Genomic DNA, 27,440 nt, shown 5'->3' with positions numbered 1-27,440 from the left:
GGAGGGTTCTCTGGGCCGGAAGTTCCCGGGCCAGAGCCCTGCGTCACATGCTCAGTGACCAGAGGTGAGACACAGCCCCTTCCCCCAAGTCCTCTGCCTCCACCCCACAGGGTTCATGGTGCAAGTGTGCATGGATGCCCGACCCCGCGCATGGGGCCAGACGCCGTGAGCCGTGGGAAGGGCTGCGCTCAGCTGGGGAACCGATCGGCCTGCGGTAGGGATGGGCCGGGCCCCTCCTTGGCCTCCTGACCATCTCCTTCCACCCCCGCCCCCGCCAGGCTGGGAGAGAATCAGGAGCCCCCCCACACTTGGGGCTTGTGGTCTCATCCCCTTCAGGGAGAGCAGACAGTCTTGTATCTCGGAAGGGACACAACAGGCTGAGAGACCCCGGGGGCGCCCTCCGGGCGGGTCCCGTCTCGGCTGGCAGGCCAGCAGCCCCACACTGCCCGCAGCCGCTGCTGAGGTAGGTCAGTTTTAACCCACTTTGGGGACGGGCAGGTCACTGGAGGCCTGGGGAGAAGTGGGGTCTGGGGCAGGGATCCCACATCCACCTGACACGGGCCTGCTGGCCAATGTCTAGCTTCCCCCACAGGACACAAGAGCCTACTGAGGTTTCTCGTTCAGGTTAATTTTTTTAAAAAACCAAGAGCACTAAGGCAGGTACCTGGAAAACGGGCCCCAGACGTCCGGCTCCCAGCCTCGTGCTGCAGGGCCGAGTCGTCCCCATCCCAGTCAAGGGTCCCCAGGGACAAGCAGGGCCTGCCCCCCAGGGTGGGGGGTGACGATGAGGAGGCACGTGAACCCCACTGCCCACCACATGTGGGCGGGGACAGCACAGCCCCCAGCGTCCCAGCAGCTGCCCGAGTGTCCCAGCGGGTGAGGGGACAGGACCAGAGTGCCACGCAGGGCAGAGGGGCACCACCCTCAGGCCACAGCAAGACAAGCCACGGCCCCTCCTGAGGCAGGGAGCCCCTGGGTGCGGGGCACAGGCAGGTGCCGTGGAGGGTCCCCGCTGGTCACTGGTTCCACAGTCTGAACCCTGGAATGTAGCTGAGGCCGGACACCTGGATCGCTGACACCGAGAGGCGGGGACGTGGACGGGGCATCTGTCCTGAAACGCCAAGGCCGCCGGGCGTGGAGGATCCTGGCGGTGGCCTCTGGGGTCGGAAGTCAGGCCTTGGCCTCAGGCTGCAGGCTCTGCTCCAGGGTGGCCAGCGGCTGCATGGCCTTCTCCTCCGCGGGGCTCAGCGCCGGGGGCTGGGGCGCGCGGCGGCCGTCCCGGAAATGCCGCAGGACCACCACCAAGGCCCCCAAGAGGTAGACGCCAAACAGCACCAGGAAGTACACGAAGTAGATGAAAAAACTGCGGCAGAGAGAGGGGCAGGGGTAGGGTGGGACGGGTGAGCCCAGCCCCGCAGAGGGGCAGGAGCAGGCACAGCCGGGCGGGGACTCTGCAGGCCTCCCTGGCTCTCCCTCCTGCGGAGGCCACAGGAGCACTGCAGGGGGCAGGGACGGGTGCTCAGGGGTCAGGGGATGGCCCGGGGTCAGTCCCACGGGGGGCAAGCCCGCTCTCTGCTCCCCTCCAGGGAGCAGAACCCTGCACACGTCCTTTACGGTGAGGCCTCTGTGATCACCCAAGGCTCTCTGCTCACTTTAGGACAACATGTGCTTCCCTCTGTGGGTCAAGTTTCCACAGCGGCCAAGGGCTCGAGGAGATCTTTGTGTGCAGAGCGCGGTCGAGAACCCGCAGCCCAAGGCACCAGAGGCCCAGCTGCACAGCCCCAAGACCCAGGCATTCCCAAGCACAAGGCCGGTGCCCGCCCAGACAGATGCAGCCGCACACGCCCCAGCTGCTCTAGCGACCTCCAGGCCGGACAGTGCTGGACGGTCTCCGCATCCCCGCGCCAGACCAGGCATGAGGCCGCGGCACTCTGCTCCTGGCACGCCCCTCTCCAATGCCTTCGGGAAAGCTCATCCTCACACCGACCCTGGGAATTAGCCCTGAAGGACGCTGCTTCTGGGGGGTGATGGTCATTGTCTCCCTGCCCCTCCCCTGACTACGGCTGGAAGCCTGGACACCACACGCAGAACACACACGAGCAGGGGACTCTGGGCGGTGGAGGGCAGTTCACCAGTCGGGCCGCTGCAGCAGAGGACGCAGACATGTGTCCCCTGAGCTTTTTTAACTTTGTACTGGGTTTATTTTTAGATCTGAAAAAACCAGTAATCCAGAAAAGCCAGTTGATAAAGGAAAAATACCCCAACAAAAGCTGTTCTTTGTAGCCAAAGGACGAGGAGAGGGGCACCCAGGACAGGGACCTGACAGAGGGGAGCCCCTGGCTACAGCAAGACCCAGCCTCACCGCCCAGACTCTAACCAGGTGGTGGTGGTCAAGGCAGGGCAGGGAGCTGGAACGCTCACCCCAGCAGAGACCACACAGAAAGCCCAGACTTTCACTCTGCCCACGTTGTAACAGCCCCCAAATTCCTGCGCGCAGAGTGAGAACTCTCACCATCACTCAGCAGCAGCAAGAACACCCCAGCCCTGCTGTGTCCCCTGAGGCCATGTGGGAAGCCATACAAGGCCCCCATGCACCTCCTAAGTGCGGGAGGCTGGAGGCCAGGTGGGGAGCCAGAACTCCCATCCCCACCCAGCAGTGAGGAGGAGGCCCCCATCAACCCCTAGGTCAGGAGCACTGTTGGGGAGCCTGTTACCTGGCTGTGACAAGCCCACGTTCCCAACTTCGTCTGTGAGAGCAGTGTCGGGAGAAGCCAGTTACACTGGAGGGTTTCAGTAAGATCCAGATCTCATAACGTAATATCCAAAATGCCCAGTTTTCAGTCACTCACCCAGCAGACCTAGAACCACAAAGGCCTCTGACTGAATAAATACAGTCAACAGACGAGGCTGAGATGACACGGACAGCAATGCCATCAGAGAAAGACTTTAAAGTAGCCAAGATGAAAATGCTTCAACAAGCAGTAACACAGCAGGAACAGAGAGAAACATTCAATAAAAGACAGAACTAAAAACGCCACAACCAAACTAAAAACTCAAAGAATGGCCTCTGCAGCAGAGCTGATGGGACAGAGAAAACGCTCCGTGAGCAGGAAGATGGGACGGCAGAAGTCACCGACTCTGAGCAGCGAGAAGACAGACCAAAGAGTCCCAGGCTGATCTCATTCCCTTTACAACAAAAGACACGACGCCGTGTCATGAGAATCCCGCAGAAGGAAAGAGGACGGGGCTGGCGAAGTACTCGACGAAATTATGGCTGACGATTCCCCGAGCTGGTAAGAGACATAAACCTACAGATCCAAGACACTGAGGGAACCATGAATAGGGCAGACCCAAAGAAAACCAGACCAGCATACCGTATTTAAACTCCTGAAAATGAAAGGCAAAGAAAAAGTAAAAACTCATGAAAACAGCCAGAAAAAAGGTGACACTTTAAGGGGAAAACAGCGGATTTTTCATCAGAAACCATGAAAAACACAAGGAAGGGAACACATTTTCAAAGTTAAAAGAAAAAGCTATCAATGTAGAGCCCTACATCCAGTAATAATCTTTGGAAATGAAATCAAGACGCTCCTGGAAGAAGGAAAAACTAAGAGAGAAGTCTGTCAACCCACCCGAAAAGAATGGCTTAAAGGAGGTGCTCTAAACAGGAATCATAAAGAAACCCTGGACCAACTGGAAAGAGAAAGAACACAGAGAGCCCAATCACGGGTAAATGGAAGATTTTCCTTCTCCTCTAGAATCTTCTAAATGTTGGACAGTTAAAGCAGAAGTCAGAACCCAGTTTCATGTGGCTGTACTGGTACACGGAGGAAACAGTCAAGACACGGTGCTATTAACAGTGGGAGACAGAATGACACAGTAGGAGGCAAGATTTCTATACTTCACTCAAACTGCTCTTTTAACCCAAAAAGCCACCATCAAAAAAGCCAAACTAAGAGATATACTGAAAAAACACCAGAGATAAACCAAAATGAAATTCTAAAGAATGTGCAAATAATCCACAGGAAGGCACAGAAAATAAAAAGCAGGGAGAAGAAAAGAAAAATGGTAAGGCAGCATCAACTCCAGCACTTCAACGTTACACTAACTGTAAATGGCCTAAACTGGCCACTTACTAAGGCAGAATAGATGAAAGAACACGACTCAACCATCTGCGATCTGCAGGACACTCGTTTCAAATGCAACGATACAGGTGGTTAACAGGTAAAGGGGCAGGAAAGAATGTATCGTGCAAAAATGAGTTACAGGAAAATGGGTGATGTTGCTGGCAGGCAGAGTAGACTTCAGAGAAAAGAAATGACCAGAGGCAGAGAACGACATTCCATTCCATAATGGTCAAAGCTCAATCCACCAAGAACACGGCCATTCGCAAGGCACATGCAACAGAAAGAAGAGCTACGGCCGTGCTGCAAAAACGTGTCAGAACCAGAAGGACAGACAGCCAAGCCCACGGCTGAGGACAGAGATGCCAAAACCCCTCTCTCAACATCAGGATGAGACAAAAGTCACAAGGATGGACAACAAGTCGACATCATCACCAACAAGAGGACCTGCCTGACAGGAATCTATAAAACGCTCTATCCAACAAGAGCAGAAATCACACCCTTCCGAGGGTCCACAGAACACCTAACAAGACAGACCACATCCTGGGCCATTAAACAAACCTCAGTCAACTTAAAAGACAGACAGACTGTATTCTCTGATCACAAAACAGAATGAAAACAGAAATCAGCAACAAAGAGATATGGGAAAATCTCCAAACACCTGGAAACTAAACAAAACTCTTTGAAATAATTATAGGTCAGAGAAAGTCTCAAGAGCGATCAGAAAATACACTGGAATGGACAAAAATGAAAATGCAACACACCAATGTGCGGGTGCAGCTACAGCAGCACCGGGAGGGAAAGGCATAGCCCTGAAAACACAAACACCACAAAGCAAGTTTCATCACTGATGGCAGCTCTCACCTCATGAACCTAGAAAAACACGAACAACATAAATATAAAGCAAGTAGAAGGAAATGACAAAGAGAAAGTCCGAGGGGCACCTGGGGGGCTCAGTGGGTTAAGCCTCTCATTTCGGCTCGGATCGTGGTCCCAGGATTCTGGGATCGAGCCCCGCGTTGGGCTCTCTGCTCAGCGGGGAGCCTGCTTCCCTCTCTCTCTGCCTGCCTCTCTGCCTGCTTGTGATCTCTGTCTGTCAAATAAATTTTGAAAAAGAGAGAGAAAGAGAAAGTTCGAGCCAGCTTCAGGAAGGCAAGACTAGGAAATTAAAAGCACAGGGACAACAAACTCCCCAGAACCAATAAATGACTTCAGTGAGACTGTGAAAGACCAACATTCGAGCACCGGCTTTATTTCTGGGCATTCACGACACACGTAGCAGATACTGCTACGAACTGAACCGTGTCCTGCCCAAAGTTCGCCTGTGAGAGCCTCACGCCCAGTGCAACCGTATCTGGGACAAGGCCTTCAAGGAGGTGATTAAGGTCAAAGAAGGTCCTAACTATGGGCCCTATTCCAACAGGGCTGGTGTCCTGAGGAGAGAGGCACAGACGTGCAAACACACAGAGAAAAGGCCACATGAGGACACAGAAGGTGACGTCTGCGCGCCAGTGGGCTGTTCTGGAGGAGCCGGCCGGGCTCACACCTTGGTCTCGGACTTCTAGATTCCAGGACTGCGAGAAAATAAAGCCTGTGTGAGCCACCGGCCTCTGGTGTTCTGTTCGGCAGCCCTGGCAGCACGTGCAGATGCGAAAATTAAAAACACAGCATCACTCACGACTGCTGGAAAAAATGACGAAAGACTCAGGTACAAATCTAACACAGCAGGTACAATCTATGCTGAGAACCACCAGTGCTGAAAGAAACCCAGAAAGTTCTAACTAAACGGAGAGTGCGCCTGTCCACAGACGGCAGACTCGAGGAGCAGAGGTTTTCCGTCTCCCAGAAATGACAGCGCGACATTCTCGAGACCAGCCAGGACTTCGGTAAGTTGACGAACGACCCCAGAATTTACACGGAAAGGCAAAGATGCTGTAACAGCTAAAACAATTCTGAGGAAACACGTCAAAGCTGGAGGAATCGGTCTGCCCCGTTTCCGAAGGTCCCACGCGGCCGGAGAGCGGGAGGCTGCGGGGGAGGGGTGGGAGCAGAGCACAGGGACACACGAGAAGCCACAGGCAGACTCGCGCAGACACACACCACCGGATCCTGACCCAGGCGCAGAGAAGAGCGTCTCTTCCAGGAGAGCCCCGGCGTGGCGGGACGAGCGCAGACGAGCCGCCTTGACGGAAACCGCACACCGCACACGAACGTAACTCACAGACCTGCGTGCACAACTACAGAAGTTGTTCCCTTTGCTTTTTGTATTTTGTTGTTTAGAAGGGGGGAGGGGAAGGGGAAAGGGAGAGAGAATCTTAAGCAGCCCCCACACCCAGCGCAGAGCCCAAGGCGGGACTCGAGCTCACGATGCTGAGAACGTGACCGGAGCGAAACCAAGAGTTGGACGCTTGACCGACTGAGCCGCCCAGGTGCCGCATTTCCGTCTTTCTTCTTCAGGCTGACGTATGCCTTTTACAGCCAACTCTACTGACGTGTGCATTTTACCACTCTACAGCCAACATGGGACTCCCCTTCACAGCCCCCGGGGCAAGAGTTCGCATGCTCTTCCGACCGGGCCAGTCTTTAAAACTTTAGAAAAGAAGATACCAGGGGCAACTTCCAGAGCCCGGGTTATGCCAAAAGTTCTTACACTTGGCACCAAAACTCAGATCCGTAATGGGAAAAACAGACAAATCAGACCTCGCCAAGATGAAGACGTCCTGCTCTGCAAAACCCTGTCAGGATAGAAAGATGAGCCACGGCCGCCGAGGGCGCATGCGAACCAGACACGGCCGACCCCGAGAACGCAGGGCTTAGAGGTGCCGCACGGAACGTCCAACAGACCGCTGGTCACCTGCCGCTGACCAGCAGCTCTACCAGTGACGCGGCAGACCCCGTGTGCCCGGATGTGTGCGCCCCGGATCACGCTCCTGCAGTACGGTCAGCTGCAGACAGCGCTACGGAAAATCCCCAAGAAAACACACCTGTCGCGAGCACCACATCTGCTGAAAAAGTCCACATCTACATGGACCCACGTGGTCCACAGTGTGTTGCTCAAGGGTCTGGTGTAAATCCCCCAAAGGACTAGTTCCTCCCACAGACAGACAACACTCAGACCCCAAGACTGAAAACAAGCCTCCCCCCCGTGGGAAGCAGCAGCAGAGCGGAGGGCGGTCTTGCCAGACGACGTGCAGGGGGCGCACGAGGGCAGAGCCCGGCTTGCGACATCGGGGACACGCAATCAGGACCACAAACAGGCACCACCCCAGCCAGTCAGATGCTCAGTAAAAAAGAGGGATGACCCCGAAAGGATCTGGGGACACTGGCTCTCCATGCCGCCCAGTACCTGCCGCCAGGAAGGCAAAGCAGAGCAGCCCTGGGAGTTGGCCATGGCTCTGCCACGCCCGCACCCAGACAAGCCACGGCCCGTGCTCAGTGCTCAAGGCTCCTGTGTCCTCAACAGCCAACGACCAGGCAGAGCCCAGAGTCCTTTACGGGGACCAAGCACACACGCCGTGTCCACCACCCAGTGGAAGGTGACGACAGATGGACGGACACACACACACACACACATGAGCACATGGTGACCCATGTGGATCCTGGGGGGGCGGGGCGTGCTGAGCAAGAAAGCCCAACCTACAGGTGACAGACCACGATTCCACCTAAGTGACACTCTTGAAAGAAGATACAGAAATGGTGGAGGGACTGTAGGGTTGGGGTCAGGGCTGTGGCCAGGAACGGCCACTGCAGGGCCCTGAAGGGCAGGGGGGGTCTCGCTCTCACCTATATAAGGTCAGTCCCCCCACGCGGGGCGTGTCCGGCGGGGACAGTGGGAACAGGCACATAGGTCTACGTTACCTCTCACGCTGCATCGGAACGTACGGTTGTCCGAACGTAAAGTCTAACTTAAAAAACAAGCACACCCAGGTCAGCTCCCCACCTGCTGTGCCCCGGGTCCCACGAGTCTCCATCTAGCCCGAACGCCGACTCCCTCTCAACACCGACAGTCGATGAAGGCGAGCCTCCCCCAAGCAGAGTCTGGAGGCTGGCAGGGGGCCCTGGCGCTCACCCCAATTCCAGGAAGCAGGGCCGACCTCGGACCCCACAGAGCCACCCCCGCAGGACGGGCCCGAGCCGCGAAGATCACGGACTGTCCTGCAAGAAAGCAGCCAGCCCCGCCGCCCGGGCGAGGAGAACCTGAGCAACCGCGGTCAGCCGGAGCCCCCGCGTTCTGCAGCGGACGCCGGGTCACAACCACCCCCCGACTTCCTCCTTCTTCCGCACAAAATGCGCCCCTCTTCTGGATGGGTCCGGCCCGCCCGTGGTTTTGCTGTGGCTTGTCCTGAATTGTCATTCTTTGTTGCTCCCAAACATGCCCGTTTTTGCTGTTTTATTTTACGGCGAAGAGCACGTGAGATGACGTGGGCGCCCTGGCCGTGAACAGGGAACGTGAGCGGGAATTTCCCCGCGGCTCCCGCCAGCGTTTCTGATCACGAACTAACCGCCCCACGTCTAAGTTTATTTTTTAACTGGGAAATGAGACCAGCCAGAGAAAACCCAATGTATTTTTCTCTGCACTTGACCCGACACAGCCAGGAGCTACTACATGGGAAGGCCCAGCCCCTGGGGAAGAGCCCCCAGCCCCTCTTCCAAAGTGGGCCCTGGAGCATGGCCCGGCCTCCAGGCACACTGCCCCTGGGCCCCCCAGGCTGAACAGGGCCATCGACAGGGGTAGCAACCTGAGGTTGGGGCTGCCGTGTGGCTGGGTCCACTGAACCCTTCCGGAACCGAGACGGGCGTCCGTCCAGCCACACTAACAACCCTGCTGCCCAGAGGCGACCTGCTGGGGGCTCCTCCCAGGTGCTGCTGCCAGGCCAGGCTCCGTGGAAAGTCGAGGGCCAAGGGTGCTCCCCTGCAAAGGCTGCTGCTTCCGGGCGAGGCCCCCACCTGCCCATCCCCGGGCACAGGGCACAGCCCCCTTGCCCCCCGCTGACCCCACAGGTGCAGCTGCACTTGTCCCCAGTGGGCAGGACAGTCCCAGTGCTCAGCCCAGAAGCCTGCAAACAGGGGCAGATGGTTCAGATCTCCTACTCCTCAAGGGCACATCCAAACCCCATGGGCCCGTCTCTAAATGAGAAAGTCTGTCCTGCCCAGCACCTTCTCCCAGTCAGCTCTGCGGTCACCGAGGCTGTGCCCACTCAGCCCCCTCAGACGGAGCCCCCCAAGCTCAGGGTGTCCGGGCTCCAGACAGATGGAGGCCACAAGCCCCGCTGGCGGACGGCACTGGTCCAGGGGCCCAGCTACCATCTTGTGGCTCATTCCAGCTGGCCCAGACAGGTCCTACCTTGGCTGAGACCACCTGGAGTCACACACATGCGTGTCGCCCAACCTCCCAGGAGCAAGAGCTCTCCAGCTCCTCTCAGGAGCACTGAGAACCCGCTCAGGGTTAGGTGAGGGAAGGGGCACCAACATCACATCCCCACACGTCACACGTATGGCAGACACAGAGCTGGCCTGTGAGCCCGTGCCCGGGTCTGACAGGCACTGACAAGGGCAGAGCTCTCAAATGAGGGCAGTGAGCAGGGACCACCAAGGGAAGGGCTCACGGCCAGGCCTCCATCCTTCCTGGGACACCAGCCGGCACGGGGGACGATGCAGGCTGGTCAGAGCTCCTCCAAAAAGGACAGACAGCACCTGGGCTGCCGCAGAGGTCAGAGGGCATCTGGCCGCCCCTCCCCTCCCTGCTCCGCTCCAGTCTGTGCGTCTGGCCGGAAATGCCCAGCCCGCCCTGCACACAACCCCTCTGCCCCCAACAGTAGACCGACAGCCCCAGGCCCGTGGGGTGGGAGAAGCCGCTGCCCAGACAACCGCGTCCCCCGGGCAGCAAGGCCGAAGTGGGCTCACCTGTGAGTGGACCGGGAGGCCCAGACCCCGCTTGTCAGAGACAATGAGGGTGATGATGGTCTTGAGGACGGTGGCAAGGAATGTATTCACTCCGAAAACCAGCGCACAGAGCTCTTTAGAGAGAGAAGACGCGATCTGAAAACTGAACGGGAAAGCGGCCGAAGTCAGACTCTGGGGGAATGAGAGGCGCCCACAGTTCAAAGGGACTCGGCACGTCCAGCCAGCAGCCGTCCATCCCCCACGCCCGGGCACGAGATCCGGCTCCGTGAATCCAAGACCGAGGACAAGTGTGCCCCCAGGAGGATGTTCGAAACGTCTCCCGGTAATTCCGGGGCACAGTCAGTCGTCCTCATGAGAACGGGCAGAGCATCTCGGGGAAGCGCGGCCATTCGCTGTTGAAGACGTGGGGAGTCCGGGACACGGCGGTAACGCAAACAAGGGAAGCAGGAGAACAAATGTGCCCTCCCTTCCCGATCCGCTGCAGAGAAACCTCCAGAAACGAGTGACTGGACAGGAGACGCTCTAGAGCTCTGAAAAGCGACGACAGACACACCCGAGAAGCCTTTCGAGAGGATGACAGAGGGTGAGTGACGCCACCGTGCTGGGTCAGGGGCGGCACACGACAGACCCGCCGGGCCCCGACGAGCAGCAGCGTGACAGCGCGTGGAGCCAGAGAAAGAGCGCATCAGGCGGAGGACTGGAGGAGCCCACGCTGGGCCACGTGCCTGCCATGGCAGAACACCACGCCACCACCCTGCGTGTCTCCCACGGCCTCCATGAACCCAAGTGGGAGCAAATGGAGCCGTGCCAGCGGCACACGTCGGGAGGCTCCTACCATACTCGGTTGACGCAAGCGCAGCAGAGAACCCAGCAGAAGAGGCCAGAAATGAACAGGCCACTGACACCAGGGAGGAGCCAGCCACGCTGTCCCTACAGGAAGGCCATCAGGCCCACACGCCCACAGGCCCACCACACGCTTGCCCGCTGTCTGCCAACACCTCCTTTCCAAAGCCTGCACTCTGCCCGGCCAGCCCCCTCCTGGGACCCCTCCGTGGCCACCATCCCGATGCAGAGAGAAACGTGTCACACCTGTGATGACCAGCTTGGCCCACAAGTAGGCAAGAGGGTGCTGACCTCAGGCCTGTCACAGGGAAATACCGTGCGTGTCACCCCGCCAACTGGGGCCCAGCTGCTCAGTACCAGCAAGAGCCGAGGTTGTCAGCGGACGTGGGCAGCCAGGCGGGCAGGGCCGGAGGCCGAGGCCCGAGCACCAGCAGCCAGGCCTCGGGTAGGAGGAGGCAGCGGCACCCACTCACTCCCCCACGCCTACCTATGCCGGACCTGACCTCTCCTGCGGTTTCTACAACCAGCAAAGACATTCCAGCAGCAGAGATAAAGAAGTGGATGGCAGTGCGAGATGACACAGAGCCCTTTCCAAGTGGGAGTGTGCTAAGGAGGTGCTTCTGGGACATTTGCCCGCTGAGAGCAGGGGAGTGGTGCTGGGAAGCAGGAAGACCCGGGCCTGGCCACGGGGAGCGCAGAGTCAGTGGCCCCACTGCACCAGGAGCTAGGGATGCCGCCTGAGCGCAAGAACCAGTGGGGACAGATGTTCTAACTCAGGGTGACCAGGAGGGCTCCCCACCCTGCCCTGAGGAGTGAGGCCCAGCAGGGAACCAGGGTCAAGAGAAGGGCAGCTGGTAACAGAGCCAGGCCCACCCGCTGGGTACGAGCCACACGTGTGATGTGGGTGTGCGGCATCGGCTCCGTGAAAGGGACAGATCAAGCATGCCAGGGCCTCGGCAGCAAGCAGGGCGCAGGACGGAGAAGGGTTTGGAAGGCAGAAGTGGGCAGAAGGGCGGCTCTGGGGACATCCCTGGGGACTCCCCAGGGGTGTGAGAAATGCTAGGGCACCAGGAGACCCCTCGGCAGAGGGGGAGCGGGACTACTTGGTCACTCCCTGGCTGTGTGTCACTGCCCTGTGGTGGGTGGGGACAGGAAAGGCCTTGTGCACCACAGACCGGCCCACGTAGGACTTGGGGCCTCGAAAACAGGGAAGGGCGCTGGGAAGAATGGCTTCACAATGGCTGGTGACCGAGGCCAGCAAGTAGCCTCTGTGGGAGCCACAGAGGGGACAGCACGGGGACCAGACTCTGCATCACGCTCGGGGTCACAGAAGCCAAGACAGGCTGTGCTGTGGACAACGGGAGGACTGGCCCGACAGAAAGCCCAGTTCACTGCTGCCCCCGACGTGAACGACTGCACGCCCCTGAGCGAGCTCAGCACGGCCTGCACACGCCTCTTCTGCTCCCCGCAGAACATTCCAGAAAAGACGCCTCTTAATAGACGCAGACGGTTTGTCCACTCCCAGCTGCCCGCCACTGCCTGCTCTGAGCTCTGTCCCGTCAGTGGCCATCCCGACTGCGTCCTGACAGCCCCACACTCGGGTCAACTCACGTGGCGATGGGCACCAGGAACTGGTAGGCGCCGCGGAAGAGCACGAAGGCCAGGTAGCACAGCCAGATGTTGTTGGTGCTGTACATGAGGAACACCAGCGCCGCCTGCGCCGCCGTCACGCCCGCGATGACCAGCTTGGCCCACAGCGCCCAGCGGATCTTCACAAAGCCCGCGGAGAAGGAGGTGATGGCACCTAGGGGGACAGGACAGGTCACCGCCGCGGGGGCGGGCGCGGGGTTGTGCGGGAGCGCGGCGGGCAGGGCCGCGGGCCTACCGAGCAGCGTGGACGCGGCGTCCGCACCGCCGTTGTAGACCGAGGCGCTGTCCGCGGTGGGGTGGACCACGTTCCACAGGATGTGCACGTAGTAGACGATCAGGTAGTAGGCGGCCGAGTTGAAGACCCACCAGAGGGACCAGAGGCGCAGCTGCGGCGAGTGCGCGGTGGCCCCCAGCTCGCGGAGCACGCGCGCCGGCGTCCAGTCCCGCCAGGCCCCCCGCGCCGCGCCCGGGTTCATGCGGGCCAGCTCGGAGGCGGCGGCCCCGCGGCGCGCGGCGGCGTCGCGGTTGAAGAAGAGGCTGCGCCGGGGCCGCCGCAGGAAGAGCGCGAGCAGCAGGCTGCAGCACAGCAGGCCGAGCGACGCGAGGTTGAGCGTGGAGAAGGGCACGCCGGCGGCGGAGACCAGCAGCTGGCCCAGCACCGAGCTGGTGAAGACGCCGAGCAGCGCGGCGGAGCGCGAGTAGCCGGCCATGCGCTGGTAGCGCGCGGGCCGCACGAGCGAGAAGATGTAGGAGGAGTAGGCGATGCGCGCGGCCATGGTGACGCTGTAGCACAGCTCCATGAGCTGCATGTGCAGCACCGAGCGGCCGAGCAGCAGCAGCAGCCAGGCCGCCACGAAGCTCGCGCTCTGCAGCACCAGCACCGGCGTGTAGCGCAGGTAGTCGGTCAGCAGGAACATGGGCACCAGCACCGCCAGGTACGAGTAGGACAGCACCGGCGTGATCTCGTTGGTGACCTGGGGGACAGCGGGCTCGTGAGGCTGGGCGGGGGCATGGGGGCGCTGGGGAGGGGGGACGGGGGTCCTGGGCGAGCCCTCCGCATCAGAGGGCACCCACCCTGCCCGCCTCCCACGGCTCCCTGGGGCCCAGCCAGCACGGCCTGTGGAAAGCTGGCGCGACCCGCTGATGGTCCCGAATGACACCAGAACGTGTGGCAACCTAGGTTCGCAGGCTTTTAGGAGATGAAAATGTGACCTGGTGTGTCCTTGACAGTGGGACGGATGGATGCCTCGGCCTGGGAGGAGAGGCCTCAGGCAGCGGGTTCCACGGAGCACAGGGAGGAGGAAGCCGGAAGGAAAAGGAACAGAAGCGGGGCCGCCATGATCGGACCTCGCCTCTCTGCACAGGGACAGCACCCGCGACCCACCTCAGGGGGTCCCAGGGCACAGGGACGCTGTGATGGAAGCCCTGTGCCCAGCCCCACTGGACTCCAGCAGGGGGCTCTGGCCGTGGCTCCCATCTACTAGGGCAGACCCAGCTGGGCCCTCAGAGATCACGGCCTCCCTGGTGATCCACAGGCTTGGGGCACGAAGCCTGTCTCGGGCACCGGAACCACCCGAGCCAGGCCCAAGAGCCAGCAGGCCCCAAGGCCCCACATAAGGAAACCGAGAGACCATATGGAACCTCAGGTCAGCACATGGGGCTGTGCCATGCCCGCCACCTGCCAGCCTCCAGGTGGCCTTGTGGACCCGGTGCCTCAGCCTTCACCCATGGCTGTCTGCAGCTCTGCCCACCCAGGGGGAGCCTCAGGCGGTCCCGGATGAGGGTAGAACAGCATTTCTAGGGCTGTGCCCAGACTGAGCCCCAGGTGGCCAAGCCTCAGCGACTCTCAGGAAGGTTTTGGATCCCCTCCTGGCTGAGGCTCCTGTGCCTAGTGGCCTCGTCAACCCCCACCCCCACAGGAAAGCCAAGGATGACCCCAAAGGTTGTGGTCCCCACAGCACCGTGCACCAAAGGCCTCCAGGAATGCCGAGACTGAGTGCAGGTCAGTCCCAGGGTAAAGAAGACGCTACAGTGGGCCACCAGGAGCCACGGAGCCCTGGCTCGAGTCCAGACATGCCCAGGGCATCCACCCGCCCCTCAGTTATGACGGCCGGCCGCAGAGCCCAGAGGGTAGAGACTCAGGAGGACCGACCACCCCTCCTTCCCGTTCCCCTTCTCGCCCTGCCCTGCATCCTCCATGGGCTCTCCTCGGGCTTGGCAGGCCAACGGGCCGGCAGAGGCGGCTGACCCACATCCACTTGGAAGGTACCAGGGGAGTGAGCACCCACAAAGTCCCTGGGGTTCGGTGGCATCTGTCAAGTGGCCCAGCACTTGGCACAAGGACAGCTTCCTATTGGCTTACCTAGTGTTGCCTGGACGCCTTCCCAGGAGCCTAGTGTGCGGACAGGCCAGGGCCAGGCTGACCGCAAAGCACAGGAACCGTGCCCGGATCTGGATCCAGGTGGCTCCCAGGCAGCTGCTTCTCTGAATGGGCAGGATCGGCTGGGCCCCAAAGCAGCCAAGACAAGGGGGGAGGTGGGGGGAGTGGCGGCAGAGCCACGGCAGGGCAAGAAGAACGCAAAACAGTGGGTTCTCGGGAGCAGGACGAGGGACCCCAAAATCCAGCAGGAAGCGCGAGCCCGATCTGGCAGCACCTGGAGGGGCGCTGAGGCCCGTGCAAGGGGAGGGCAGGGGAGCAGGACAGTGGCCTTCCCTGCTGGGCCCTGATGACCCCAGGCTGACAGAGGACAGGTGGGGCCAGGCCCGCGAGGAGGAGTGTTGTTAGCAGTCCCAGATGGGGGCTCCCCGTGGGCGTGGCGCCGTGGACTCAGCCTAGGCAGCCTGACGGAAGGGCGTCACAGATGGGAAGACAGAGAGCCAGCCGGTCACTAAGCCAGAGAGGATGGGGGTGTCCCCCAGCAAGAAGCACGAGAGACGATCTGGCGGGACCAGAACTTAGAACCCCAGCATAACAGGACACCACGAGCAAAGTGAGTGACTGGCCCAGACAGGGAGAAACAGATGACAGTCCGATCCCCCAGGGCAACCAGGAGGGGGACAGCCCTGCAGGAAATGTGGAGGCGGCGCAGCGAGCCCCAGGACCGCAGGTGCCAGCCAGGCCCAGGGCCCACTGTGCAGACCAAAGGAGAACATGCCGAGCAAGCCGCTCTCAATGGCTATCAGATGGGCAGAGATTCAGCCGTGCCAGTCCACTGCCGGGGACAGAGGGAAATGGGCAGCCAGCCACACGGGCGGCAGAGGCAGGAGTCTGTGCCGGCAACACCAGGCCGCACATGGCAGTACCCAGGACACCTGCAGCAAATTTCCCTCGGGGCTAACAGACACTATGGAAGCACCAGTTCAAGCATTAGAGTGCACTGAGGTCAGGGCAGCCTGGACATGTGTGGACAAGTGTCCCCAGTCAGCCCAGCAGGGACACGCCGCAGAGGCCGTCCTAAACCTCACTCGCAAGCCCGGGGCAGACACAAGCCAGAGAGGCCACAACACCAGCCACTGCGGGCCCAGCCCCCACCTGAGGCAGGTCAGGTCAGGCCTCATGCGCACAGCGACTCCATGTGACTTTTAAGAATTCGAAGGTCCACAAGGGGAAGGGGTCAGGCTCTCAGGCAGGGAGAAAGGCCAGGCTCCCAGAGAAAGCCCGCAGCTCAGTGGGACCCAGCCGACTAGCCACAGTGACGTGCTGGAGGGAAAGTGCCTGAGGCCAGGGCTGGGCAGGACCAAGGAGCACAGGGCAGCGCCAGCCTGGAACTGGAGGCAGGAGGAGCAGGGCAGGATCTGGGCTCAGACAGAAGGCCTCACCCGGACAGAAGGCCTGACGGCACATTTTATCTACCAACAGCCCTTCGGCTCTTTTGTTCTCCTGATAAGGAGAGCTTTGGGGAGAAAACTGCTTTCCCGCCTCTACCGCCCTGGGGTAGAAACTGTTACCCAAGTTCCAACCCGGAGATCTTCATCCTTCGGCTGAGTCAATCCCTCCAGGTCCCTTCGGGCAAACGGCTGTTAGAGGTCTCCTGCCACGTGAGCCCCTGTGGGGGGGGTGCAGGGTGCCCCCTCCCCGCACTCTTCCCTCCGACCCTCAGCAGACGCGGACCCATCTGCAACCTGCCGTCACTCCTCAACTACCTGCTTAGGAGTCCAAGTCCGCCCCCGACCCCTGATTGAAGGTGCCCTGCGGGGGGCAGAGGGCAGGACGCCTCCCACCACGCGACCACCCACCTAACCTCGCAGGCTCAGCCACTCTGGGCCAGGGAGGCCACGCACCTGTTCCCGAGTGAAGTTCTTATCGGGGCTCAGGAGGTAGGGTGTGATGAAGCTCTCCCCCGGCCGCAACTGCGCCATGAAGCCGTAGAAACACAGGTAGAACACCAGGCACCTCCAGGACTTGAGCTCCGGGTCCGGCTCCGGGTCTGGCCCCGGCTCCGCGGGCTCGTCCTTCTCCACCACCTGGCCGGAGGGCACCATGCTGCCCAGCCCCCCGGCGGCCCCGGACGAGACGATGGCGCTCCTGAAAGATGAGCACAGGCTCAGGGCAGCTCCAACAGCCCTCGGACCCCATGCCTCCTCCCCACAAACCCCAGGGCTCTTTCGATGTGGTCGGGACACAATGTCCACACAGGGCAGGGGCCCCAGCCCCGAGAAAGGCCCGGCGCGTGTCACAGCCCAGACATCTGGTCCAGCCAGCCCAGGCGGTCACCACCACCAGGAGACCAGCAAGATTGCTGCACCTTAAGTATCCGTCAACTCAAACCAAACACAACTTAAAGTGCCATCTTTCAGGCACCCAAACTCCTCCCACGAGCTCACAGTGGGAGCTCTGTGCTCATTCCTGCACGGCCTGTTCACAGAAGGTGACTGTAGAGGGTCTGGGTCCATGGAGAAACCCTCTCCAATTTCCAGCAGTGGGCACAAAAAGTTCCCAAGATGTGGGGCCAGCCTGGTAGAGATGCGGGGTCCAGGGATCCCAACACAGGTAGCTCGAGACTGTCCAAGCAGGAAGTCCCCCCCGCACCCCCTGCCACTCCTCCCAGGATGAGGCCCAGGAAGGCCAGGGGACTGCCGAGGACGCCCTCCCCACCCAGGACCATGGACAACAGACAGAGTCCCCACACCAGGGCTGGGGCCTCAGGGAAGTGAACTGTGTGGCCCAATGAGCAGAACCGTTCCCACCATCTAAGCATCTGTGCTTATTTCTGGGACACAGGGACAACAGAGGGACAGCAGTGAAGCCCTGAAGAAGACAGGCTGGGGGTCTCTTTGTGGGTGCGACAAGGAACGGCGGGGCAGAGGTGAGGCGTAGCTGCGGGAATGCCAGGGTTTCCAAGGGAGCGAGTGATGCGGGAGAGGGTGATCCCAAGAGTTACAATGTCCTGGGCTAACCCCCTTCAGTGCTCCCAAGAGGCCAAATGAAACCATCGGCCAGACTGGGGAGCTGCAGCTTCCACTGCCCCCACCCACCCCACTGCCCCTGCGGGAAACTGTTGCATTGGGGACCAGGCCAAGGGTTCCTGAGGGCAGGTTCTGGTACGTGCTTTCCCGAACCCACTGGGAGCTTGCATAAACGGATGGGAGAGGGGGGCACCTGGGTGGCTCAGTGGGTTAAAGCCTCTGCTTTCGGCTCAGGTCGTGATCCCAGGGTCCTGGGATCGGGCCCCGCATCGGGCTCTCTGCTCGGCGTCGAGCCTGCTTCCTCCTCTCTCTCTATCTGCCTGCCTCTCTGCCTACTTGTGATCTCTGTCAAATAAATAAAATCTTTAAAACAAAACAAAACCAGATGGGAGGGCCCCAGGGCCTGCCACCGGCAGAACCACTCCCATGTCGGGGTGCACCCCGGGGACCCATCCCGGCCCTCAGACTCCCCTCCAGCTCACTCTCCTACTCCCAGGTACACTCCCTGGCCGCCGGCCAGGTAAGCTCTCCAGCTCGGGGTGAGCAGCTGAGAAGCCACCTGAGCCCAGGGTCCCTGGGAGTGGGTCCCCACCTGCCCCTGCCCCTGCCCCCAAGGGATCAGGAGCCCTGAGGACTTGGCCCTCCTGTTCAAAAGGTGTCACCTCCAGACGCAACAGGAACTTCCCTCACCTGGTGTCCCCGAGTCCTGGGCAGTAGTGGGAATTTCAAACACCACACCAAACGCGTTAATGTTTTCTGCTCTGGATCTTGGACTCCTACCGCTTCCGAAACCGAGGGGCAGTGCTTCGTACACTACGCTGAGAACTGCCAGAAACTCCCACTCTGGGCTCTGCTCGCTGCAGCTCTCTGAAGGTCTGGGTCATGGCCCAGGACTCTACACCTTAACCCATCCCACAGGCGTGTCTGAGCAGGTGGGGACGCCGCCTCAGGACTCCTGGCTGGACGTGCAGAGCTCCACATCCAGGGCCCCCAGGGGGCGTGGCAAGCTGGCGCCCGACCACTGCTCGGAAGGGCCCCCAGGAGTCCTCCAGGGTAACAACAGCCCCAAACCCCAGAAGGACAGGCACGCAAGGAGCCGCCCCAGGGGCTGGCCAGGGAGCTCACAGGCTGGGGAGAGCGTCTGCAGAGATGGCGTCTCAGGGAGCCCCTTCGTTCCCAGCCCGTCCCCGGCTCCACGCCTGAAATCTGGGAACACCGCCCAGTGCGGGGTGCAAGCTGGACAACCTAGCCCCCCCCATTTATAATGGTAGGAGTGGAGAGCCCCCCCACCCCCAGCTGTGAGGGAGATGCCCAAGCCTCTGTGGCTGCCTGTTCTTCAAGCACCTGAAGCTGAGGGCCCCGTGTCCCCACAGCTCATGGAGCCCCGGGTTCACATGCATCACACCTCGGGGACCACACTGTGTTCACTCACACTTGCAGCCCCTTAGCTGGCTTGGCCCCCCGCCCCCCACCGGGCCAGTGCACCCCAGGTCTCCGGTGCCCAGGAGTCGTCTCCCACCCATTGCACACCCACTGGAAAGGGGGACTTAAGCTCTCCTCTGCCCAGGCACCCAGACCCACTCTCCAAGGTTAGGAATGGAAATGCTCACCCTGGACAAAGAGCGCGTTTGCAGCCTCACGGCCAGCCCAGCCTCACCCTGGCCCACACCAGAAATGGCAGAGGAAACGCAAGAAGCACAAAAGGTACCAGACCCTTGAGCGCATCCCTTCAAAACTGGGCACTTGCGTTTCTGCTTCAGACATTCTTCCTGAGCGCTATTTAGAAAACCTGCCCCTTGGGGCACCTGGGTGGCTCAGTGGGTTAAGCCTCTGCCTTCAGCTCGGGTCATGATCTCAGGGTCCTGGGATCGAGCCCCACATCGGGCTCTCTGCTCGGCGGGGAGCCGGCTTCCTCCTCTCTCTCTGCCGGTCTCTCTGCCTGCTTGTAATCTGTTCGTCAAATAAATAAATACAATCTTTTTAAAAAAAAAAAAAAAGAAAGAAAGAAAAAAGAAAACCTGCCCCTCCTCCAACTTGGGGTGAGGGTGGTCACCATCCTGCCCACCCCCCCGCACAGGCAGCCCCCAGATTCCTGAGAGAAGAGGTCCCACGGCAGCGCACATGCAGCACAGCGGACCTCTGGTCAGCCCTGGCAGCTCGAGTGCCCCCAGCTGGTGTCACAGAAGGAAGGACAGGCAGGCCTCGAGGGCGAGCATGACAGGCCACAGCAAGAGCAAGGTGAGGCGGTGAGTGATAAAGCTTATCTGAACGACACCCCGGGGTCACGAGGCCCAAGGCCACTCTGGAATGTGCATCTTTGAGGCTCATATTCCACACTTCTGTCAACACCGAGACTTCTGAAACAGGCTGGACAACAGGTCCCTCTGGACGGAGCCAGGCCGGACAAGGCCACAGGGAGGAGCAAGGCCCCACCCCTGGAGCAGCAGCACCTACACAGCAACGGGCTAAAACTCCAGAGTCTGATTCAAACTCCTTTTTTAAGAGCGGCCACTGCAGAAGAAATGCGGGGCACCCCAGTACCAGGGTGTCTGAGGGCCCCGGGCACAGCCCATGGCCTCGAGCCCTGGCTCCCGGCTTCTCCAGAGAGAGGCCGCCGTGCAAGGACTTAGGTTCAAAGCGAAGGGCTGACCCACCCGGGAGCCGGCCGTCCGGGCAGCCGGCAGGGGCCCCGCCTGCGTCCCGAGTGGACTTCGGCTGCAGGGGTCTCTATTCCACTCACCTGAGCTGGGGGTAGTCACCAACCCTGACAGGAGGCCGGCCACTGCTGCTGTAACTCAGAGTCCTCTCTGGAAAACACAGACTGCTCTTCTCAACACAGAGGCCCTTCCCAGGCTCGCACTCCAGGTGGGGGAGGTGGAAAGACCCCCTCACACGCTCATGGGCAGCCCAGACGGCAAATGAGGTGCCCACGCTTAGGGCAGGTGACAGACAAGAGGACTGGCTCGGACCACAAGTGTGCTGACCCCAGCCAACACCAGGCAACCTCAGGCCTCCTCAGGGCAAGCAAAGGACCCCATCACGTGCCTCCCAGAGAAGGTTCTGACAGTTCCACATGGACCGTCCTCACAGCCCTCCGGCACCTGTCCTGGGGCGGGGGCGGGGGGGGGGGTAGTGTGGAGCACCAGCTGCTGGTCCCTTCAGGACCTAGTTAGCCGGGAGACCCAAAACCAGACACCATGTGTCCTGGGTTTTAAACCAGCTACCACTCTCCCAGGTTAACAAGGCTGTTCCGTTAACTTCTTAGTGAAAACGAAGAACCCTTACATCCTCCCCCAAAACCACCTGACACAGTTCCGTGTTCCAAAGAGTAAATTTAAACCCCCCGCCATCACTGCTGTAGACACTCAACCCTCAAGTTTAAAACACGTGGGAGGTGAGCAGCTTTGCCCAGCAGCAGCTGGAGGGTCTGGAGTTAATAACATCCTGCAAAGCCCCTCCGAAAGAAAGGAACTAGTCGCACCAAGTCAGGAGTGAGCGGGCAGGGGGGCGGTGGGACACCATCCGGGAACCCCGACCATGAGCTCTGGGCACCCAGGCCCGCAGAGGGAAGCAGTTCCCCCAGGACACAAAGTCCCGGCTCTGCTGATCCAATCTGGAGGGGGGCAGGGGGGCCCTTCCCCGTCACTTGCAGAGAGGAAAACACTAGCCACTTGCCCAGGAAGCGGGAGGCAGATCCACAACCGCACCTGCGCTCTGAGCAGAATGGAAAACAGCTTTTTCTAGACGCATTCCGGATTTCTGAGCTGGCTCAGATTCCAACTTCTGCTCTGACACCAGGCCGGCTGGGGCTGGGCACCCAGAGATTGTAAAGAACCTCCGGAGCACACCGCGCGCGCCTGCGCCAAGGCCGCGGACTCTCCGGGGCAAGCGTGGAGAGCAGACAGGACCTTTGGGGATACTTTCCTCCTGCGAGGTGTGGGTCCACTCAGGAGAGGGCTGCAGCACGGCGCCGGATTCCAGGCACTCTCCGGCACTCTCCGCGCCAGCGCGCCTCCAGCTCTGGGCCCGGCACGGGACTGGGAGGCGCGCCAAGGGTTCCCCGGGTCGGGTGGGTGGGCCGGGGATCCCCCGCCTTCCCGCGCGAGGAACACGTGCGCCGGGATGGTTGTGCCGCGACACGGGGCCGGGGCGCCAGCACCGAGTCCACGCGGTCCTGCCCATCCCGCCGAAGGGACACGGAGTCCGACGGTGACGGGCGAGCGTCCGGGCGGCCCTCAGACCCCAACTAGCCGGACCTTGCGGAAGTGACAGGTGGGGTTCGGAGCGGCGCGCACCGCGAGCCCCGGGGGAAATGCGTCCGGGGGCATCAGGCGGCGGGCGGGCGAAGCCCGAGTCCCCCCCTGCTCGGGCGGAGGCGAGGGTGGGGCGCCGCACGCGGGAGCCACGGCCAGCGCCGGGAGAACGGGTCACCGTGCGCCCAGGGCGCGTCCCGCACGCGCGGACCGCGCCTGCGCCCGGCCCGGGACCTCGCACGCACCCCGCAGCCCCGCGCGCGCGCCTCGCGGAGTACCTGGGCGGCAGGCGTCCGCTCCTCGGGGCGCGCGGGCGGCGGGGCCGGGGACCCACCGGGACCCGGCGCACGCGCCGTCCCGGCGCACACGGTGACCCGTGGCCGCGGGCGCTGCCGGGAAAAGCGGCGCAACCCCGCCCCGGACACGCCCCCGACCACGCCCCCGCCCGAGCACGGACCTCCCGGCCCGCGCTCCGCCCGCCCCGGCCCGCCCCCTCGCCGCCCCCTCGCCGCCCCCCACCTCGGTCACGCGGCCGCCTCGTGGCGCGGGCGGGGGCCCGCAGTGAGGGGCCTGGCGTACCCGCGGAGGGTCTGCCCGCACGGCCGCAGCCCCCACGGGACCGCCCCTCCCGACACCGCCCCGGGTGCAGCCGGGTCTGGAGGTCTCCCCACCTCCGCCCGGCCCCCAGTCCCCTGCTGGGTCGCCCACCTGCCGCCCCACTCGGGCCCCAGCCACCACTGACTGTCCCTCGCTCCCCTCCCCTGCCGCCCGTGCAGCCCCCAGGGGACTGGACCGCCTCCCCCACCCCCAGGGCTGCAGCCCGGACTGGACCGTGCCCCCGGCACCCGCTCCCCGTTACGGGCCATCCCCTTATCCCCGCTCGCCCACAGCCTGGGCTAACCCTGCCCCGCCCCCACGCAGCCCCCACGGGACCATCCCCTCTCTCGCAGCTGCCCTTTCTGGCCGTCTGTCTCACCGCAGCCTGTACTGGATGCCACCGCCCCGCAGCTCCCACCCGACCCCCTCCCTATGCGACCCCTACCAGACCGCCCCCTCCCCCCGCATCCCCCCCCCCCCGGCATCCCCCACTGCACACACCCGTCCCTCTGCTCTGTTTCCCTGTCCCCTTCCCCCCACACGTCCTGGAAGGCTCAGCTGAATCACTCCTCCCAAAACCCCCGTTGGGCCACCTCCTCAGGCAGCCCCCCAGGAGGCCCCTTCCAGCACCCACTGGAACCTACCCACACCTACTGGCCCTGGCCGCAGCTCTGCAGAAGCCCTGGAGGGAGGCACTCCTGCCCCCTAACCAGCTGTGACCGCCTCTTGGAGGAGGGCCGGCCCCTTGACCCCCGCTGGGGCTTACCCCGCCTGCCATCCCAAGCTGGAAGTGAATGTGCCTTTTTTTTTTCTTTCTTTTTTTTTTTTTTTTTTTTTTTTTGGCTCATTTTAAACGTTCCTTTTCTGGCTAACCCGCAAGCTTAAGCCAGGGACGTTGGTCACTGTGCCAGCCAGGACAGAACTGTTGGGGTTTTGACGGACTTCCCCTCCCCCGACGCAGCGCCAGCCTAGGATTCCCCCTGACCCACGTTCGGTCTGGCGGCTGCCTGCCGCACCCACACGGCACAGGCACCTGCTCCTGGGGGTCGTGGCAAGCCCCTACCCAGAGGCACCCAGTGCCCGAGCCCCCGGGTGCTCCCCTGGTCCCCCAGTCCACTCTGAAGCCAGGCTCTGGTGGAGGGGGTGGGGGGAGCGGAGGTCAGGTCCGGTCCCGGGCTTCCGGCCTTCCGGGGAGGAGAATGCAGGGGGAGACGCTGCACCCGCACAGCGCACAGGAAGCGGCGGGAAGGAGGTGCGAACCTTGAACAGGAAACAGCCCGGTGCTTGGCCAGCGCTAAGGAGCGGATCCAGGACTGACCTAGATCATTCCCGGTTGCTCTAGGAACGGCGGAGAATGCCCGTTTGGGACACGCGAGCTCTGCAAGACCGCAGGCCGGCCCAGCGAAGAAGAGGGGCGCATTTTGTGCGGAAGAAGGAGGAAGTCGGGGGGCGGTTGTGACCCGGCGTCCGCTGCAGAACGCGGGGGCTCCGGCTGACCGCGGTTGCTCAGGTTCTCGCCCGGGCGGCGGGGCTGGCTGCTTTCTTGCAGGACAGTCCGTCGTGATCTTCGCGCCTCGGGCCCATCCTGCGGGGGTGGCTCTGTGGGGTCCGAGGTCGGCCCTGCTTCCTGGAATTGGGGTGAGCGCCAGGGCCCCCTGCCAGCCTCCAGACTCTGCTTGGGGGAGGCTCGCCTTGGACTTTCGTGGGGGGAGGGCAGGGTGGGGAGACTGGCTGCCCACCACGCCCCAGAGAGGCCCCGGGGTGGGGGGTGGGGCAGGACCTGGGCCTCCGCCATCTAGGGGGCCACGAAGACAAAGGAATGACCAGGTCTGCCTGGAGAGAGCAGGAGGGGGACATGCCCAGGGAGCTGGTGGCCACCCCGTGGGATCCACTCCCAGGGGCCCATGTCGGGCAGTGACAGCAGTGACAGCAGTGCCCCCCACCCCCACCCCCACCCCAGGACAGGCTCATCGCCTCGCACTCGGAGAAGGGGGCACGATGGCCGCCGGCCCAAGGAGATCTAGAGCCTTTAGAGTCTAGATCTAGAGATCTAGAGCCCAGAGTCCATCCTGCCCGGCCCGGCGGAGCCCCAGGCCGCTGAGACGGGTGCACGGGGTGCAGGGTGCGTTCCGGCTGACCGCTGAGCTGGGGAGGCGGTTACCAAAGCCCCGGAGCAAAGTGACAGCCGCGGGCCAGCTTCTTCCCCCGCCGAAGGGTTTTATGGAGAAGAGCCGGAAATGGACATTCGGGGCGCGCGTCAGGACAAAACCGCGGGCAGGTGCACAGCGCGCGGGGCGGGGCTCTGCGGAGGCAGGGGGAGGGGCTGCGCGGAGGGAAAATCCCCGCGAGGCGAGGGAGGGCCCCCTGGTGACGGCTTCTGATTGGCCGGGCTGTGGCGGCTTCTGATTGGCCGGGCTGTGACGGCTTCTGATTGGCCGGGCTGTTGCTGGGGCAGGGGAAGATCTGGCCGCGGCTGCGGCAGCGCGGGAGAGCGCGGGCTCCCGGGCTTCGCTCAGGCAGGTTTCCCGGGACTAATGGCTGCGTCTACACGGCTTCCCTGCGGCCCGCAGATCCAGTGTCCTCCAGCGCCTACTCCAGCTTCTGCACCCCGGGAGCTGTTTCTCTGATTTTAGATTCTGCCAGCCTTCTTCGTCGTGATGAGGCGTTTTCGAGCTCCCGGTGGGCGCTGCCGCAGGAGGACCCTGCAGAGTCACCCAGCGCGGCCCCGGGCTGGACAGTACCGGCCTTGGACCCCGAAGGGGGAAAACTGCTAAGGAGGCGAAGCGCCGTCGCGCACTCTCTGAACGTGAGGAAGGGGGTGCTGCAGCCCACAGGCTTCGGGCGCTGGCTGGGCGCGTCCCTGCAGCGGGTGCGGGGCGGGAGAACCCACTCGGGTTGGCGGGTTGGGCCGCTTTCTCCCACAGAGAGCCTTGGATGTCCCACCACTGACCTGCCCCTTGTGCTGGGACCCCCACTTGCGAAGCCTGGAGTCCACGCCGCCGGACTCTGGTTCCGGTCCGCGGTCAGCAGGAGCTGTCCAGGGCTGAGACAGCAGACTGTCGCCCTGGGCCCTGGCTCGCCCAGGGAAGCCCCGAGTGCCCGTGACAGCTGCCTCACAGAGTGTCCTGGGCAGAGCGGGCCGGGACAGTGTCCGCAGAGTGGGTGGACTGCCATCCCGTAGCAGCGTGGACTCCACCGCGGACCCCCTGCGGCAAAGTGATGGGAGAGCGCGCGGGAAGGGCGCAGGCGCAGCTCAAGCGGCCGTGTCCTCGTGCTAACCCCCGAGAAAGTGGAATTCAGGGTGAGGAAAGGTGAAGTGGGCAAGCAGACCATGTTACACCCATGAACCCACATCCACAGAGCCATTCGCAGAGTCACAGCCTGGCACTGGACGCAGAAACTGAGTCTGTGGGTGAGGAAGGAGGAGAGGACGGACCAGGGCCGGGGTGTCGGTCCTTTCCTGGCAACACTGGGCAGACCACAGAGAATGCCTGATGGCCATCCTAGAGACTTAAGCTCCACTATTGGTGATTTGGATTTTGTGTTAAAACGAAACATGCCATGGGATGGAATCATTCGTGCTAGCCGCCACCCACCCTTGACACCTGACCTAATTGTACTTTAAGCCTCTCCCACGAGTGGAATTTTAAACCAATCTGTTCAGAATTTCCTGGTCAGCACTAATCTTCCTTGGTAAGGTAAAAGGTAATCTGCTTGATAAGACCCTGGCTTCCCTAAGGGAAGGTGACCTTGACCAAAATAAAACGTACTTGACAGCCTTGTGTCCCCCTCACACCCCCCCCCCATTTGCCTATAAAAACCTTCCTTGTACAGCTTCTTGGAGCTCTGTTCCATCTGCCAGGTGGGATGTTGCCCAAGTCATGAATTGTTGAATAAAGCCGATTAGATCTTCAAATTTACTCAGTGGAATTTTGTTTTTAACTTTTTTTTTTTTATATAAAATGTAGTGTGCATAGAGAGAATACACATTTTCCCCCCAAGACCCCATGAAAAAAACCAAGTTGCAAATTGAAGCTGGAAATGTTTTCAAAAATGAAAATCACTTGGGCTGTATTGTCACGCCTTCAAGGTGCACGAGGACCCACCGGTCAGAAGTCAGCAGCCATTCTTCCCAGTGACTCAGAGAGGAAGTTGGAGCTAACACTGCTTCTATTTATAGACCAGTGGCCCTGGGGACACGTCACCAACTCCCACGGGACCTAGCCCGAGGGCCTCAGAGGAAAATTCACTGTTGGATGCTTTTGTTTTATTTTTTCTTGGTTCTATTATTAAAATTAAAGCAACGTAGCAGTTAACTCAGAAACCAGAGAGGAACAACAGGGTGGACAAGAGAAAGCAAGACAGAATGAAGCGGTGGGAGAGGGGAGAAAATGCATTCAGTGGGAAGCAAATAAAACTTGACTTTTTAAAATTCCAAGTATGGTTCCTCAAAAAATAAAAATGAAAAAAAATGTGGCATAGAGAATACTCTTGGCAATTTGACCACAAAATACAACGAAAATGGGGTTCCTGGCAAGCACTGAGAGGAGCTTACCATTGGGGGTCTGGGGACCACCACCCCATGGCCCTGGTCTGGACCCCTCAGATGGCGAAGAAGGCAGTGCTGCCCAGACCTGCACCCCCGCCCCCCATTTACTGCAGT

The 27,440-nt window shown here is 61.4% G+C and overlaps 2 protein-coding genes across 10 annotated transcripts; one reads left to right on the top strand and one right to left on the bottom strand.

Moving 5' to 3' along the window:
* Window positions 1-612: 612 nt before the first annotated feature.
* Window positions 613-23,551, bottom strand: SLC19A1 (solute carrier family 19 member 1). 9 transcript variants are annotated; one of them, XM_045084324.1, is made up of 9 exons: window positions 22,459-22,561; window positions 20,668-20,734; window positions 16,803-17,046; window positions 14,884-15,023; window positions 13,734-13,773; window positions 12,757-13,495; window positions 12,483-12,675; window positions 10,029-10,170; window positions 613-1,362 (listed from the first exon to the last, which is right to left on the bottom strand). In XM_045084324.1, exons 3-9 carry the CDS (start codon window positions 17,001-17,003, stop codon window positions 1,171-1,173), a joined length of 1,647 nt encoding a protein of 548 aa, XP_044940259.1. In that variant the 5' UTR covers window positions 17,004-17,046; window positions 20,668-20,734; window positions 22,459-22,561; the 3' UTR covers window positions 613-1,170. The 9 variants fall into 9 exon arrangements, with proteins under 9 accessions (XP_044940259.1, XP_044940253.1, XP_044940258.1 ...); XM_045084318.1 differs by lacking the exon at window positions 22,459-22,561 and adding an exon at window positions 21,635-22,416; XM_045084323.1 differs by lacking the exons at window positions 20,668-20,734; window positions 22,459-22,561 and adding an exon at window positions 23,422-23,551.
* A 351-nt stretch (window positions 23,552-23,902) lies between these two features.
* LOC101693046 lies at window positions 23,903-26,697 on the top strand. The gene is made up of 4 exons (XM_004762288.2): window positions 23,903-24,029; window positions 24,120-24,415; window positions 24,899-25,055; window positions 25,348-26,697. The coding sequence occupies exons 3-4, from the start codon at window positions 24,998-25,000 to the stop codon at window positions 25,956-25,958; spliced, it is 669 nt and encodes a 222-aa protein (XP_004762345.1). The 5' UTR covers window positions 23,903-24,029; window positions 24,120-24,415; window positions 24,899-24,997; the 3' UTR covers window positions 25,959-26,697.
* Window positions 26,698-27,440: the final 743 nt, after the last annotated feature.

The sequence above is a fragment of the Mustela putorius genome, unplaced genomic scaffold (assembly GCF_011764305.1).
Source record: "Mustela putorius furo isolate JIRA1106 unplaced genomic scaffold, ASM1176430v1.1 tig00000765_pilon_pilon_pilon, whole genome shotgun sequence".
Lineage (NCBI taxonomy): Eukaryota > Metazoa > Chordata > Mammalia > Carnivora > Mustelidae > Mustela > Mustela putorius.
The sequence above is the reverse complement of the archived record's forward strand: the minus strand, read 5'-3'. Positions and strand labels throughout refer to the sequence as shown.

Bases quoted from the DNA above. Each gene is read 5' to 3' on its own strand.
- SLC19A1 (XM_045084318.1), bottom strand. From the start codon at position 22,109: ATGGGCAGGACCGCGTGGACTCGGTGCTGGCGCCCCGGCCCCGTGTCG. The intron at 12,676-12,756 runs GTAGGCCCGCGG...CTGTCCCCCTAG, and splicing joins CGCCGCGTCCACGCTGCTCG to GTGCCATCACCTCCTTCTCC. The intron at 10,171-12,482 runs GTGAGTTGACCC...TTTCCCGTTCAG, and splicing joins TTCCTGGTGCCCATCGCCAC to TTTTCAGATCGCGTCTTCTC.
- LOC101693046 (XM_004762288.2), top strand. From the start codon at position 24,998: ATGGAGAAGAGCCGGAAATGGACATTCGGGGCGCGCGTCAGGACAAAA. The intron at 25,056-25,347 runs GTGCACAGCGCG...TGCGGCCCGCAG, and splicing joins CAGGACAAAACCGCGGGCAG to ATCCAGTGTCCTCCAGCGCC.